Source organism: Macrobrachium nipponense, chromosome 20, assembly GCF_015104395.2.
Source record: "Macrobrachium nipponense isolate FS-2020 chromosome 20, ASM1510439v2, whole genome shotgun sequence".
Classification (NCBI taxonomy): domain Eukaryota; kingdom Metazoa; phylum Arthropoda; class Malacostraca; order Decapoda; family Palaemonidae; genus Macrobrachium; species Macrobrachium nipponense.
Window position 1 is genome coordinate 1,892,978 of NC_061089.1, and position 13,614 is coordinate 1,906,591.

Consider the following 13,614-nt stretch of genomic DNA (forward strand, 5'->3'; position numbering starts at 1 on the left):
GTTGTCACCCGCCCCCCCCCCCCCCTCAACCTTTTTGAGGGGTAAAATCGCCATTGCACACACACACACACACATATATATATATATATACATATATATGTGTATATATATATATATATATATATATATATATATATATATATATGTGTGTGTGTGTGTGTGTGTGTGTGTGTAGGAATGTTTCAGTTTACATTTATTCCTATCTCAACATAATGAACCGTCGTACCCACATACAGCATATAATTCTATATTATGTATTGCTTATGAAAGAGAGAAAAGGAGATAGGGAGTTACATGCACTTTAAATATCCCTGGGTATGTGAGTCCGTCGCGTCGAACGCGACCACTGTTATCAGCAATATCGGTCTGGTCAGTCCAGGCCACTCATACATGAGTGGGTCCTAGGTCAGGCACACCAAGGAGAATGTACACAGACGGTAGCGCCTGTTTTGAAATGTTCAGCCTCATTCTCTCGTGAGAGGGAGAGAGAGAGAGAGAGAGAGAGAGAGTCGTTGTGAGCGTTCAGCGGGATACTCGGAAACTGCGGGCTCCGCCTGTGTGGCCCTGTGGTGTAGACTGGGGAGTGAGGAGCAGTGTGTCGTTGGCTTTAGTGATGATAGTACGCGTTTTCAGTCCGCACACTCACTTGGCCAGGTAAAGCTGGGATCGTCTTCTCTTTGTTGAAGTTATAAAAGAAAGGTTTTGGAGCAGTGAGTGGCAGGCCCTTTATTTATTTATTCTTTCTTTTTTAGTTTCATGTGTTGCTTTTCATGTCTTGGATTTTAATCATTTTACCTAGAACATTATCATGTCATTTTGAAATGGCGATTGAGAGAAAAACAGTGATTTTTAGTAAGATAATCTGGTTTTGGTTTTTCCGTATTGATAACGGTATGGAAGGAGAAGGATGCGAAAGTAAGTAATATATCTGTATTTATTATCATACATTTTTGGACGCCTTACGAATGCAGACTAATTTCTGAATAACAGTATGCATCGATTTATATATATATATTTTTATAATATATATATATATATATATATTTATATATCTATATATATATAGATATTGTTGTATTACATTTATAACTTATCTGGTAAAAAGTGATTAGTACGCAAGCAGATCCAGAACAATTTTATGGGCGGCCAACATTTATCATTTTACACACACACACACACACACACACACACACACACACACACACACACACACACACACATTCATATAAATATCTATGTATATAGATACACACAGAAAATGCTAGCTTTACAAAAAATATTTCCATCATATCATAGTATGATATATTTTCTTCAGCATAGTAATTAAGTAGAAATTATGAAATGGACGGCAATCACCTGTTCTATCAATAAATACCGAATCCATTCTTAGTACCATTAAGAATATTATTGCTGTTATTGTTATTGGTATTGTTATTACTATTTTCTTAAAATTTTTTCCCATCTTTTAATTTTTTGTATGTAAATCTTGAATACTATTATTTTGTCATTATTTCTCATGAGGGGGCACTTGGCCAGGTACCCGCACTTATGGATCTGCTAATGGATCAGGAGTGCTATCTCTCTCTCTCTCTCGCTCTCTCTCTCTCTCTCTCTTCCATATAGTATATATATATATATATATAGTATATATATATATATAATAATATAGTATGTATATATTGTTTATATATATACTATATTCATTGTAATCCTCTTCCTATTCTCATTCTCGTCTCTCTATTCTCCTCCTCTCTCCTCTTCCTCTCTCTATCTATCTATATATATATATAGTGTATATATAACAGTACTCAATTAAATAATAACAATAACATAATATATATAAATATAATTCTATCTATAATTATAATACTTAATATATGTTTAGTTAAATATTGTTTAATACTAATAATTACTTGTCAATTGTAATCCTCTTCATATTCGACGAAAAGACGAAGAAAAAAGCTCCTAGGAAACGTCGATATCGTTGAAATTGCCTCCCTGTCTCGGTTCTGCTGTTGGTCCTTGAAAATGTAGGTAATGGACATTTCTCTTTCCTCTCAGGTCTCACGATTCTTTTCTACTGTTAGGTCTTACATTCTCTTTTCCTGGTGAGTCTTACATTTCTCTTCTTATCTTGACATATGAAACTGATTGAACAGATTATCCACTAGAAAGCTGAGCTGTATTTCGAAAGTGTTTCCCGTTGTGAATTATATAGTCAAACATATTTAAACGGTATTTTGATATAATTGTGTATATGTACTACACTCTCGTGGACGTCTTTCGACTATTAGTTTTATTTAAGAAAAAAAAAACGGAATTATATTCAGGAAGAAATATGACGGTTAAACAAATGAATCCATGAGAACAGAGCGTCCAAGAACGTGAATAGAAGATAAGGGAAAACACGAGAACAACTGGCTCTTGTGTTCACTGCGGTCTCATCGCAACATATGTTGTAGAGAGAAGGAGCAGACTGCAGGACGTGGACGTGGCAGCTGGCTCTGGCTGGAGCCCACAGAGTTGAACTAAACAACTTTCGAGCAGAGCGAGATAAGAGCGAAGAAGCGGCACCGTCTTCACAGAAAGGAAGAAGAAGAAGGAAGGAAGAAACCTTGAGGTCACCGATACTGGGTGAATCGGCTTCATTCAGTAATGTGCTGCAGATAGATTGATAGATAGATGAAAGAACTTCGATACAAAACAGCTTATTCTCATTCTGCTCTTCGTGTGTTCTTAAGAAAATCGATGTAACCATGTTTCCCGAGACAATTTTAAGACAGAAGGAGAAACCTTACAAGTCATAAACCTCATAAACTTACCTTGCTTAATTGAACAGACCACTTTAGCTCATCCGGCCGGAGATTTTTTTTCTTGTGCCCCCCTTTTAGCATTGCATAAGATAATGGACGATGTCTTTTCAATAATTCACTTTGTTCGAAGGAACCCGAACAATTCCTTACATCTGGGTATGTGACAGAGCATGGAAAAATATCTGGGTATTTTTATGGCTTATTGTCACCAATGTGCTTATTGAACGGAAACTCCCAAAGTTTTGTGAAAGTAGAGATAAATACTGCACATTACATAATATTATATTGCTGTAATAGTCAATGCAAGGTCCTCATAAAAGAATATGTAAGTGGTGCATTTATAACTGGTCTGTAAACAAATTGCGCTGACCGAGTTCTGCAACACCCGATTGCCATTCCTGGGAACACAGAATCTGATAATCACGCTTTCAAGTTCTTCATTAATTTAACCATTTATTTAAGATTGATGAATATCCACATTATTCAGAATCTCTCTCTCTCTCTCTACACACACACACACACACACACACACACACACACATATATATATATATATATATATATAGTATATATATATATATATACTATATATATATATATATATATATATATATATAATATATATATATATATATCAGCATTTATAGTTAGGAAGTTGCTTCCATGGCCAACGTTCCGGAAATCGAAATCCGACCTGAATTGCGGCTAAAAAAAGAGAAAAGGAGAATCCTCACACGAGGACTCAAACTCAGATTGAGCGCCGCGAGAGTAAGTATGTATATAGATACACACAGTCCACAATATCTTGACCAAGAAATAGAATACATAAAAAAGATAGGAAACGATCTCTGCTACCCACCTCATTTAATTGATTTATGTTATAGTGTTGCTATTAATGAAAAAGAAATGCCTAAAAATGTTCTTAGCTTACCTTACTTTCGTGGATTTGAAACCATAAAATCAATATTTAAATCGTTTAATGTTAATGTAGTGTTCTCTTATAACAATACCATTAAAGATATGCTAATTAAGAATAGTCCCGTAACAAATAACAACATCATTTACAAAATTCCTTGTAAGGATTGCCCATCGTTTTACGTTGGTCAGTCAAGTAAAAATTTATGTGTACGTATTAAGCAGCATATGTACTCAGTTAGAACAGCCCAGACTTCAAACGCACTGTTTATCCATCTGAGTGAAAAATCTCATTGTATTAATTGGGGTGATACCTCGGTAATTGCTAGATCTAATGATTATGTTTCAAGAAATCTACTGGAATCGGCAATTATACAAATCACTAATAAAAACAACCTAAATCTTAGTCTGGGATGTACCATTTGGACCCTCCATATATTTGTAAGATGTTTATGAAGGACCTTAAAATAAATGAACAACTAATAAATTAGTCCCACATGTATATAGTTATTATTTCTTTCTCTCTCTCTCTCTCTCTCTCTCTCTCTCTCTCTCTCTCTCTCTCTCTCTCTCTCTCTGGTTCGATATCTCTGGCTCGATATTCTCTCTCCCTCTTTCTCTTGCTCTATATATATATTTATATTTTCTTTCGTCTTTTCATTAATAATATTCTTTTTGAAAAATTTGTGTAAAATTCATGATATTGAACTGTATATGCTTCCAAGTTTTTTCAAAATGTACTGTTTTCTGGAAGAATAACTTGTTTACTGCGTGTATCCTTCAAGATGTGGCTACCCTCAGGCGGTTCCTCCTTTCTGTAGAGTGAAAATCGCCCTTATTGCTAATCTTGTAGTGTCAGTTTGGATATTAAGCCTTCTTTTGACTATGTTGTCCTCTGTAAAATCAGTTTGCCTTCAGTAAAGGGTCCGAACAGGACTGAAAGTACTTGGCTATCTCGCTTTTTCATTTTTTCCTTCGTGGCAAAAAAAACCTTTATTTATAACATATAGATTATATATATATATATAAAGATAATATATATATATATATATATATATATAAGTCATATCACATTACCGTGATTCGTATACATACATCGAGCTACAAATGTCCTTTAATATCTAATTCACTCGACTCGGAATTAATATAATTTCATATATGCTTGACTGAAGGACATTTGTAGCTCGATGTATATTATATATATATATATATATATATATATATATATATATTATCTTATATATACATATATAAATGTATATAACAGTGCATATAAATATATATGTATATTTATAATACATATACATATAACACATATTTGTATAGATATGTGCGTATCTTTGTTGTTCTTAATGCAATTTGACCCATGGGTGATTTAACAAAGGTCCGTGTGCAATTGTCTAATATTGGCTGATGATCGCGGAATGCAGAGTAGCCAACCTGTCTCTTGGACAGAACGTATTGAGTGGGAATGCATCCACTAGGATGGCTTTGATGATCCCTGCAAGACTTTGCCAATGAATCGTTAACTGGTTTTTGCGATCAACTCCAAGAATTGTCAATCACTTCACTAAAATCAGTCACCTTGTTCTGTGGCAAATAGGATTAAGATGAAATACTAAGCGGGCTTCGTCATCCATTTACAAGATTTCACTCTTTTCAAAGTATTGCTGCAAGGTGTCGTCCGAGATCTTGTCTTGGTCAGCACGAGTTTCGTTTGGTTGTGGTATTGCAAGCTCCGCCATGAAAAGTATGATAATGCGAATCGTCAAAACGAAATAAGTTTGTCACTTTCCTCGTTCTTCCCTTCTGACTAAATCTTATTGGCTGCGGTTTTCAAAAGTCCCTCCCCTGCCCATCCACCTCTTCTCCTTGACAACATCCAGCTTTATTTCTTAGAAGATTTTTGCTTCATGTTACGATGCTCAACAAAAACCAACTAGTAACTGCAGGGTGAAAGGAAGAATTTTCTCCTTTGGGGGGCTAGTGCTGTCAGTGCAGCTCATGCGGTGCACTGTAGGTATTGCTAGGTTCTTTGCAGTGTTCCTTCGACCCCGAGCTGCAACCTCTCTCATTCCTCTTAGTGTACCTCCGTTCATATTCTCATTCTTCCATTTTCCTTTCCACCATCTCATAACAATTATTTCATTGTGCAACTGCGAGGATTTCCTCCTGTTACACTATTCAGTCCTTCTTACCCTCAATTTCCTTTTCAGCGCTTCAGTTCTTGGCCTTCGACCTAAATTTCATATTCCATGACATTCTATTCCAAAGTAAGAATTTCATTTTCCCCCTTTTTCTAAAACTTCACCTGTAGTCATTATATTTTCCACCGGGTTTGTCCTCCCTGGGCTTCTTCGCTTCTCATTAATCTTGGATGTGCTCCAGGATCCAGATTTTGTTCATACAAAACTCACACCGATCGTAACAATGAATCATTTCGCGACGGCAAAAGTGGGTCTGAAATTCAAATGGCCATTCTCATGGCAAAGTGGCCTCAGAGTTCGACGTCTCTTATTTGGATGATGTTTGAATTCGGAAGCGTGGACGCTGAATTTTACGCCGCGTGGAATGCTTTATTTCAACGTGCAAACAAGAGTGGCACAGTTTTTGAAACTCTCTCCACCCTAAGATACGAGGTTCTCAAGCAACACTTGAGTATTATCAAGGACCTGCCTCGTGAATCGTGATGGACCTACTACCATGTGACAAAGGGAGACGAGTAGGAGCCACTTCTGCTACAACCAGATTAAGAGTAAACAAACGTCTGGGGCCAGTGGAAGACGGACGGAAGGAAGGAAGGAGGAGTCACTGCCCTCACTGATTATACCACTGGTGTTCATTAAGGCGAGGCAACAGCGTCGGGCAAGAGGGTTGTCTGTCATTGAGGGTGTTTAGGACTGTTTTTCTTTATCATCCTTTATTTCTTCATTATTTCCCCTAAGAATTACTCCAAGAGAAAGGGTGTTCTAAGACGAAGCTACAGTTCTATGAAACATGAGCAATATGAAGAACTAATTGAACTATATATATATATAAAAAAATATATATACCTATATATATATATATATATATATAGACACACACACACACACACAACACACACACACACACATATATATATATATATATATATATATATATATATATATATATATATATATATATATATATAAAGAATTTTCGTTAAAAGCATTAATTCCTTTAGTGGCATAAACAAGTTTCTTGGAGGTATCATCATAACGATGGAGTTTTTTCCGATTCTCGTTCGTCAGTTTACGGTGAAAAATACTGACTATCCACCAATACCCACGTGTTATGCATCGACTTCCAATATAAGTGCATTACAAAAATTCCAAAATAAGATACTAAGGTCTGCAGTGAGAAACAATCAAGATGATGACGATCTGAATATAGAACAAATACACAAAAAATACAAAGTAGAACCAATTAATCAGATTATACAGACTGGCAATCAATATATGGAGAAAACTAGTTCAGTACAATAGTGAATTAACAGAAGAATCTGAAGCAGAAGAGAGAACCCACCCAAACAACACAGACCACAGATGGTGGAGATGAGTATCTTCGTATATTCATCGGTATGAACCATAAACATTATACTTTTAAGAAATGTCTTGTGAAAAAGTCATATGTAGAATTTACTATGTAGATATAATGCAAATCATTATGACTATTAAAATTAAGGTTAAAATTAGAAAATTGGAACTTTTGTTAAATATGATTACTATTAAGAAATAAAATTCAACATAAGTAATCTGTACAATTCACCATGTTAATATAATGTAAAATCATTATTCCATTATGTTAATATTAGTTAGAAAAATTGTACCCTTACCCAAATAAAATTGTGGATAAACCACACTTTATATTACTCTTACTCATACTTAACTTTCTAAACTATTCCCTACCATGGTTAGCTAGCTAACTGCCCTCACTCTTCTTTCACCCATCTTACCTATCAGCTAAAAAAATAAAATAAAATAAAATACGAGAATCGGAAAAGCTCCGTCGGTATGATGATCCAGCAAAAACTTATTGATGCCACTAAACCAACTGCTCTTAATGAACATTACATGTACACACACACACACACACACACACACACACACACACACACACACACACATATATATATATATATATATATATATATATATATATATATTGTGACGAAGTGGCCTAGAGTATCTGGGTCTAGATACCATTAATACCTGGGCGAAGTAGCCAAAGATCTGTGTCTGGATACCATTACTACACTTACCATTTGTACTTGTTAGCGCAAGAGCCCCTTTTATTCCTGGGTCTAGGACACCCTTTGTACTTGGGGCACAGTTTGATCAAGTACTTGGTTATTGCTTACCTCACTATAGCCAGATACCTGACCCTTCATCACAAATACTAAACGACTGAATACTCTAAAGGTAACAGTGATCCCTTATAGAACATAACAGTCAAGAAAACAATCAGTCAAAGTTCATTAAAATGGATGTGAGGTAATCTTAATTAAAGGGCATCACTCCTTCACTAATTTCAAATCTAAGTATTTCCCTGATTCTAATTCATTTGAGGGAAACGGCACAATTACCACTCTATATTTCAATCTAAACAAAACAAAATATAATACTGATGGTATAATAAAATGCTCATATAGATTTTAAATACAAAATTTTATTTCTAAATTCAAAGTTTATAAGTGAAATTCACAATCTCTGGGAAATTGTTATTACTTGAAAACAAAAGTTTAATTGATTCTTGAATTAATTATTAAGCAAAATTAAATCAAAATTTATCAGGAGAATTAATTAAATCAAATTACAAAGCAATAATTAAATTTGAAATTAAATTTAATTAAATACAAATTAATTCACAAGTGTAAGATTCAAACAATTACACAATAGAATATTATTCAAACTAATTAAACAAAATAAAGACAATGCAAAAACATAATGCATAATATGAAAACAATTAAAACATTGACAGTACAAACATTAAGCATATGAAATGAACATGTCAAAAGAATAAAGCAAAAGAAAATTTGCATAAAAATTATAATTTTATCCACACGTAAAATAAAACCTCGAAGTGCACTTCAAAACATTTGAAAAATACCTGTATACGCAGCTGCAACTTCTCACTCAAACAAAAGGCCTGTTACATACGTCTACACTTTCGTGGGCCCCTTCACAAAACTAATAAAAATAACACTATGTTCAGATTCCACAAACAACACATATATTACTAAGAATTATATAAAAATGAGTGACCACCTTATATATAAGCATGAATTACGTTACGGAAATGAAACAGTTCGCGCGAGAGAGAGAGCTTTGAGAGAGAGAGAGAGATTTGAGAGCAATACTACACTCTCTAACACACGCCGCTACGTCTCAAAAGCTAATGAAAGTTTTATATGCGTAACTATGCGTATCAGGGTGAATGGGTGTAGTTGAGTGTACACGTCTGAGATGAAAACATATTACGTCATCTCTATAGGGATATCGAGTAGGTCCTCTGGCTGCGTTCACATATGTCTATGAACAAGATGCCCTTGTTTCGTTACAGGCCCGATCGGGACGATAAAGAAAATTAGTTTAGCTAAGAAATTCTCTAGATGTGAAAACAACCCTCTTCAAAGGCTTATGAGCTTCCACTCTCTCTGTCTTACATTACTTTTTCCTCTCTTCGTCTTATGTAAGTTTAAAATATGAAAAGTTACACTACTTAACACATGTTATCTTTAATTTTGGGAATCTGAACACAAAACATACATTTCACAACATTATACATAGTTTCTGAGGTGAATTAATCATATTACCAAAATTATAATTGCATTACGAAACTTACTTACATTATAAGAATATATATATATATATATATATATATTAATATATATATATATATATATATATATATAGAGAGAGAGAGAGAGAGAGAGAGAGAGAGAGAGAGAGAGAGAGAGAGAGAGAGAGAGATATAATTTATCTTGAGAATAACCGAAACCCAATAGAACTTTTGTATATATATATATATATATATATATATATATATATATATATATATATATATATACACATATATATATATATAATATATATATATATATATATATATTTATATATATATGTATATATATATATATATATATATATACATATATATATATATATATATATATATATATATATATATATATATATATATATGTATGTATGTATGTTAATGTATATATATATAGTTCTGTATATGTTTTCTGCAAAGCGTTCAATTTGATTTCGCCTCGTTTGAATATTCCCATTGAATTCAGGTTCTGTAGTTTGATTCGAAGTCTCATCAAGTCTGCCATGATTGCTGAGTACCAAGTTTGTAACCCATTACATGAATTTGTATCTCATCACCGTGACATTTTATATACAAACAAAAGCGTCAAATATCGTTTAATACCCGATACGCGCTAATTCGGAAATATAACGAGAAGGGAATTATAAGTGATAAATGATTTGATACCTAAGTGACTCGAACATCCAACAGTACCCACCAACGACTGCCAGTCGATGTTCTAGACCTTTCGGCTGTCAAGAGATAAGTCGTTGAAGGTACGGTACTGTCGGGTGTCCGCGTTAGTACTTAAGGACAATCAATTATCACTTATAATCCTCCTTCGGTCGTATTCTAAAGTAGCGCGTATAGGATATAAACGACTTTTGTAGTTTAATATAACATTCCCCTTCGGTCATATTCCAAAGTAACGCGTATTGGTATTGGATACTGAACGACGTTTGTAGCTTAATGTTTGATGTATGTATGTGTGTAATACACACACACACACACACACACACACACATATATATATATATATATATATGATTGTATATATATATATATATATATATATATATATATATCTATATATATATGTGTGTGTGTGTGTTGTGTGTGTATTACACACATACATACATCAAACATTAAGCTACAAACGTCGTTCAGTATCCAATACCAATACGCGTACTTTGGAATATGACCGAAGGGGAATGTTATATATATATATATACATACTATATATATATATATATATATATATATATATATATATATATATAATACATATACATGTGTCTGTGCGTGTGGTGTGTGCATAAGAATTTAATTTCAAGAGGCACATACTGGTCGGCGAGTCTTCAAATATTTACATATGTTTTGTATATATGTAATTATATTATGGTGTGTAATATATATATATATATATAAATATATATATATATATATTTATGTATTATACATATATTATATATATATATAATATGTATATATATTGTCTGTGTGTGCTTGAAATAATAATTTATCACTAGTTTTACACATGAAATTTTTACGCTATCAAAATACACAGAAACGTGTTCATTATTAGCGAATATTCTTTGTCATATTAATTAAGTTGGTCTCTCGAAAAGTGGTAATGATATTTGATCTTGTGACTAATCCGATCCCCAGTACACATGCTTGAAGATTGTTTAAATGCAATGATAATAGTACTGATAATAATCTGTATCATAAAAATCCACAATTATGTAGTAGAATATATTGCTATGTAAAACAAAGACTTTCGAAAACCCAAACCGTGTTCCTCATCAGTGCTGAGGTTAGCACGTCAAGTGAGATAAGAGGGGAGTTTCCTTTATGCAGAGCATCTAAATTCGGGGGGCGGCGGCTACGAGAATATAACAGCCCATCATTGAAGTTATATATATAACTTGCAATGTTGCTCCTGCTTGCACTGCATGAGCGCAGTAGTCGGAAACATCCACAGGGACGTCGGCTATTTGGAGAGAGAGAGAGACTGGGAGGGGGTTGGGGGCGGGGAGGGGAATGAAGGGTGCGGGCGGGTGAGGGGAATCAGACAGTGTCAGGCAGGGTTCACACGGTCACCGTCAGTTTTGAAATTAAAGTGTTTTATGTAGTGTTTGGCAGTGAACCAGCTGATAAAAGGGTCTTCGTTTGTAAATGGCTTGTTATTTTCCAAAGATATTTCCATATTTATAACAGCACCTTCAACTAATCTTCACACCATCTAAATTAAAACTATGACCCTTCTGTGTTCCCTTAGTCTTACATCCAGTCCCCTACCACTCTCCCTGTAGTAACAACAATTGCAATCATGGCATGGAACCTTGCAAACACCGTTGTTTCTCTTGGTCAACTATTATTGTTCTTTGTAAAAGCTTTGCCAAAGTGTTTTTATAGTTATAAACAATTTCTATATCCTTTGATATTTATTTATACAATCACCTCCCTTTTTTGACAACTCCCTATGAATAATAATAATAATAATAATAATAATAATAATAATAATAATAATAATAATAATAATAATAATAAAAGTGTGAACCCATGATACTGTTCCTAGCCAGACAAGTTCAGGAGATGTCGTGCATGTGCGCGCAAAGTGACAGCAAATGGATGTGAAACGGGAGCAAGTGAAAGGACTCTTTGGGTGGGGCTAAGAAAGCACCATCTCTTGACCTCCGCCACAACAGGCACCGTCGCCGCTTCCTTCCCGACTGTGACGGAAATCCGATGACCCAGAGACCTTATCATAGGTCCGTGCTAAAACAAATGCCTGCGCGTTGGCAAAATGGGATACGAGATGCGGAGGCGGAATCAAGTGGTCAAAGGACGTTAATGATTATCTAATTGTCTCGTTATTTGTGCATCTCTTTGTCTCTCAGTACATTTGGTCAAAGTGATAGTCACTGATCTTGACTGACTACTGTTGACACAGAAATCTCACAGATACGTACTTGGTTATTAAACGAAAAGTTGACCACAACAGCCAATATATATATATATATATATATATATATTATATATATATATATATATATATATGTATATATATGTGTGTGTGTGTGTGTGTGTGTGTAAAGGAAAAGATGACTTCATTTCTATAAAAAGCCAGAACTTATTCAGGCTCCTGTCTCGACATTGATGACGGCCTTCTGAGTCTGTGCAAAACACCTCTGCTCTCCGCCTACTCACTTCTCATCTAGCACTGGTGATCTCCAATCCGCTTTTGCTTCATGTGTTTTACTTGTGGAGTATATATTCATATTATATGTGCATGTACATATATACATATATATTTATCTATTACAGGAGAATTACTATAGAAACTAGGACAATGATGGCCAGCTCAGAGAGAAAATGTAGTTATATACAATCTCTCCTCATCCATCATAATGTTCGATTCTAGTACTCTGTATAAGCACAGGAAGCATAGAGGAAAATTAATTGTCACTCAGCTACCTGAAGCATACTACATAAGCAAACACACAAACATATATATATATATATAAGTATATATATATATATATATATATATATATATATATGCACACACACACACACACACACACACACATATATATATATATATATATATATATATACTTATCATATTTACATATATGATATATACATACATGTATGTATATATTATACACGTGTATATATATACATACATACATTTGATATATATATATATATATCCCATATATATATATATACACACATGCATATATACATACATATACGTATATGTAGAGGCAGAGGTCGGTTGGTGTCTGAGTCGTCATCGCCTCTTCTTTGTTTTTCTCGGACTTTATCAGTAATTTTCTGTGGCCTTTTTCGTTTATTGAGATATTTAGTTTACTCGGTTACCGACATCGATTCTAAGAATCGATGTCAGTAACCGAGTAAACTGAATATCTCAAACGAAAAAGTCCACAGAAAATTACTGATAAAATCAAAGAGCAAAACAAAAGACGAGGCGAAAACGACTGTAGGGCAAAGAGCGCAGCCAGAAGCATTA

General features: G+C 34.0%; 1 protein-coding gene across 3 annotated transcripts in view; it reads left to right on the plus strand.

Annotated features, from left to right (window-relative positions):
• The first annotated feature begins 498 nt into the window (after window positions 1-498).
• The window catches only part of LOC135221577 (beta-1,3-galactosyltransferase 1-like), a 97,175-nt gene continuing 84,059 nt past the window's right edge, over window positions 499-13,614 (plus strand). Inside the window, exon 1 of one of the 3 annotated variants that reach the window (XM_064259276.1) lies at window positions 499-654. In XM_064259276.1, coding sequence (XP_064115346.1) covers window positions 614-654 — 41 coding nt within the window. In that variant the 5' untranslated portion in view covers window positions 499-613. Of the gene's footprint in view, window positions 711-13,614 lie in introns of all 3 variants that reach the window. The other 2 variants (XM_064259278.1, XM_064259279.1) reach the window with 2 other exon arrangements.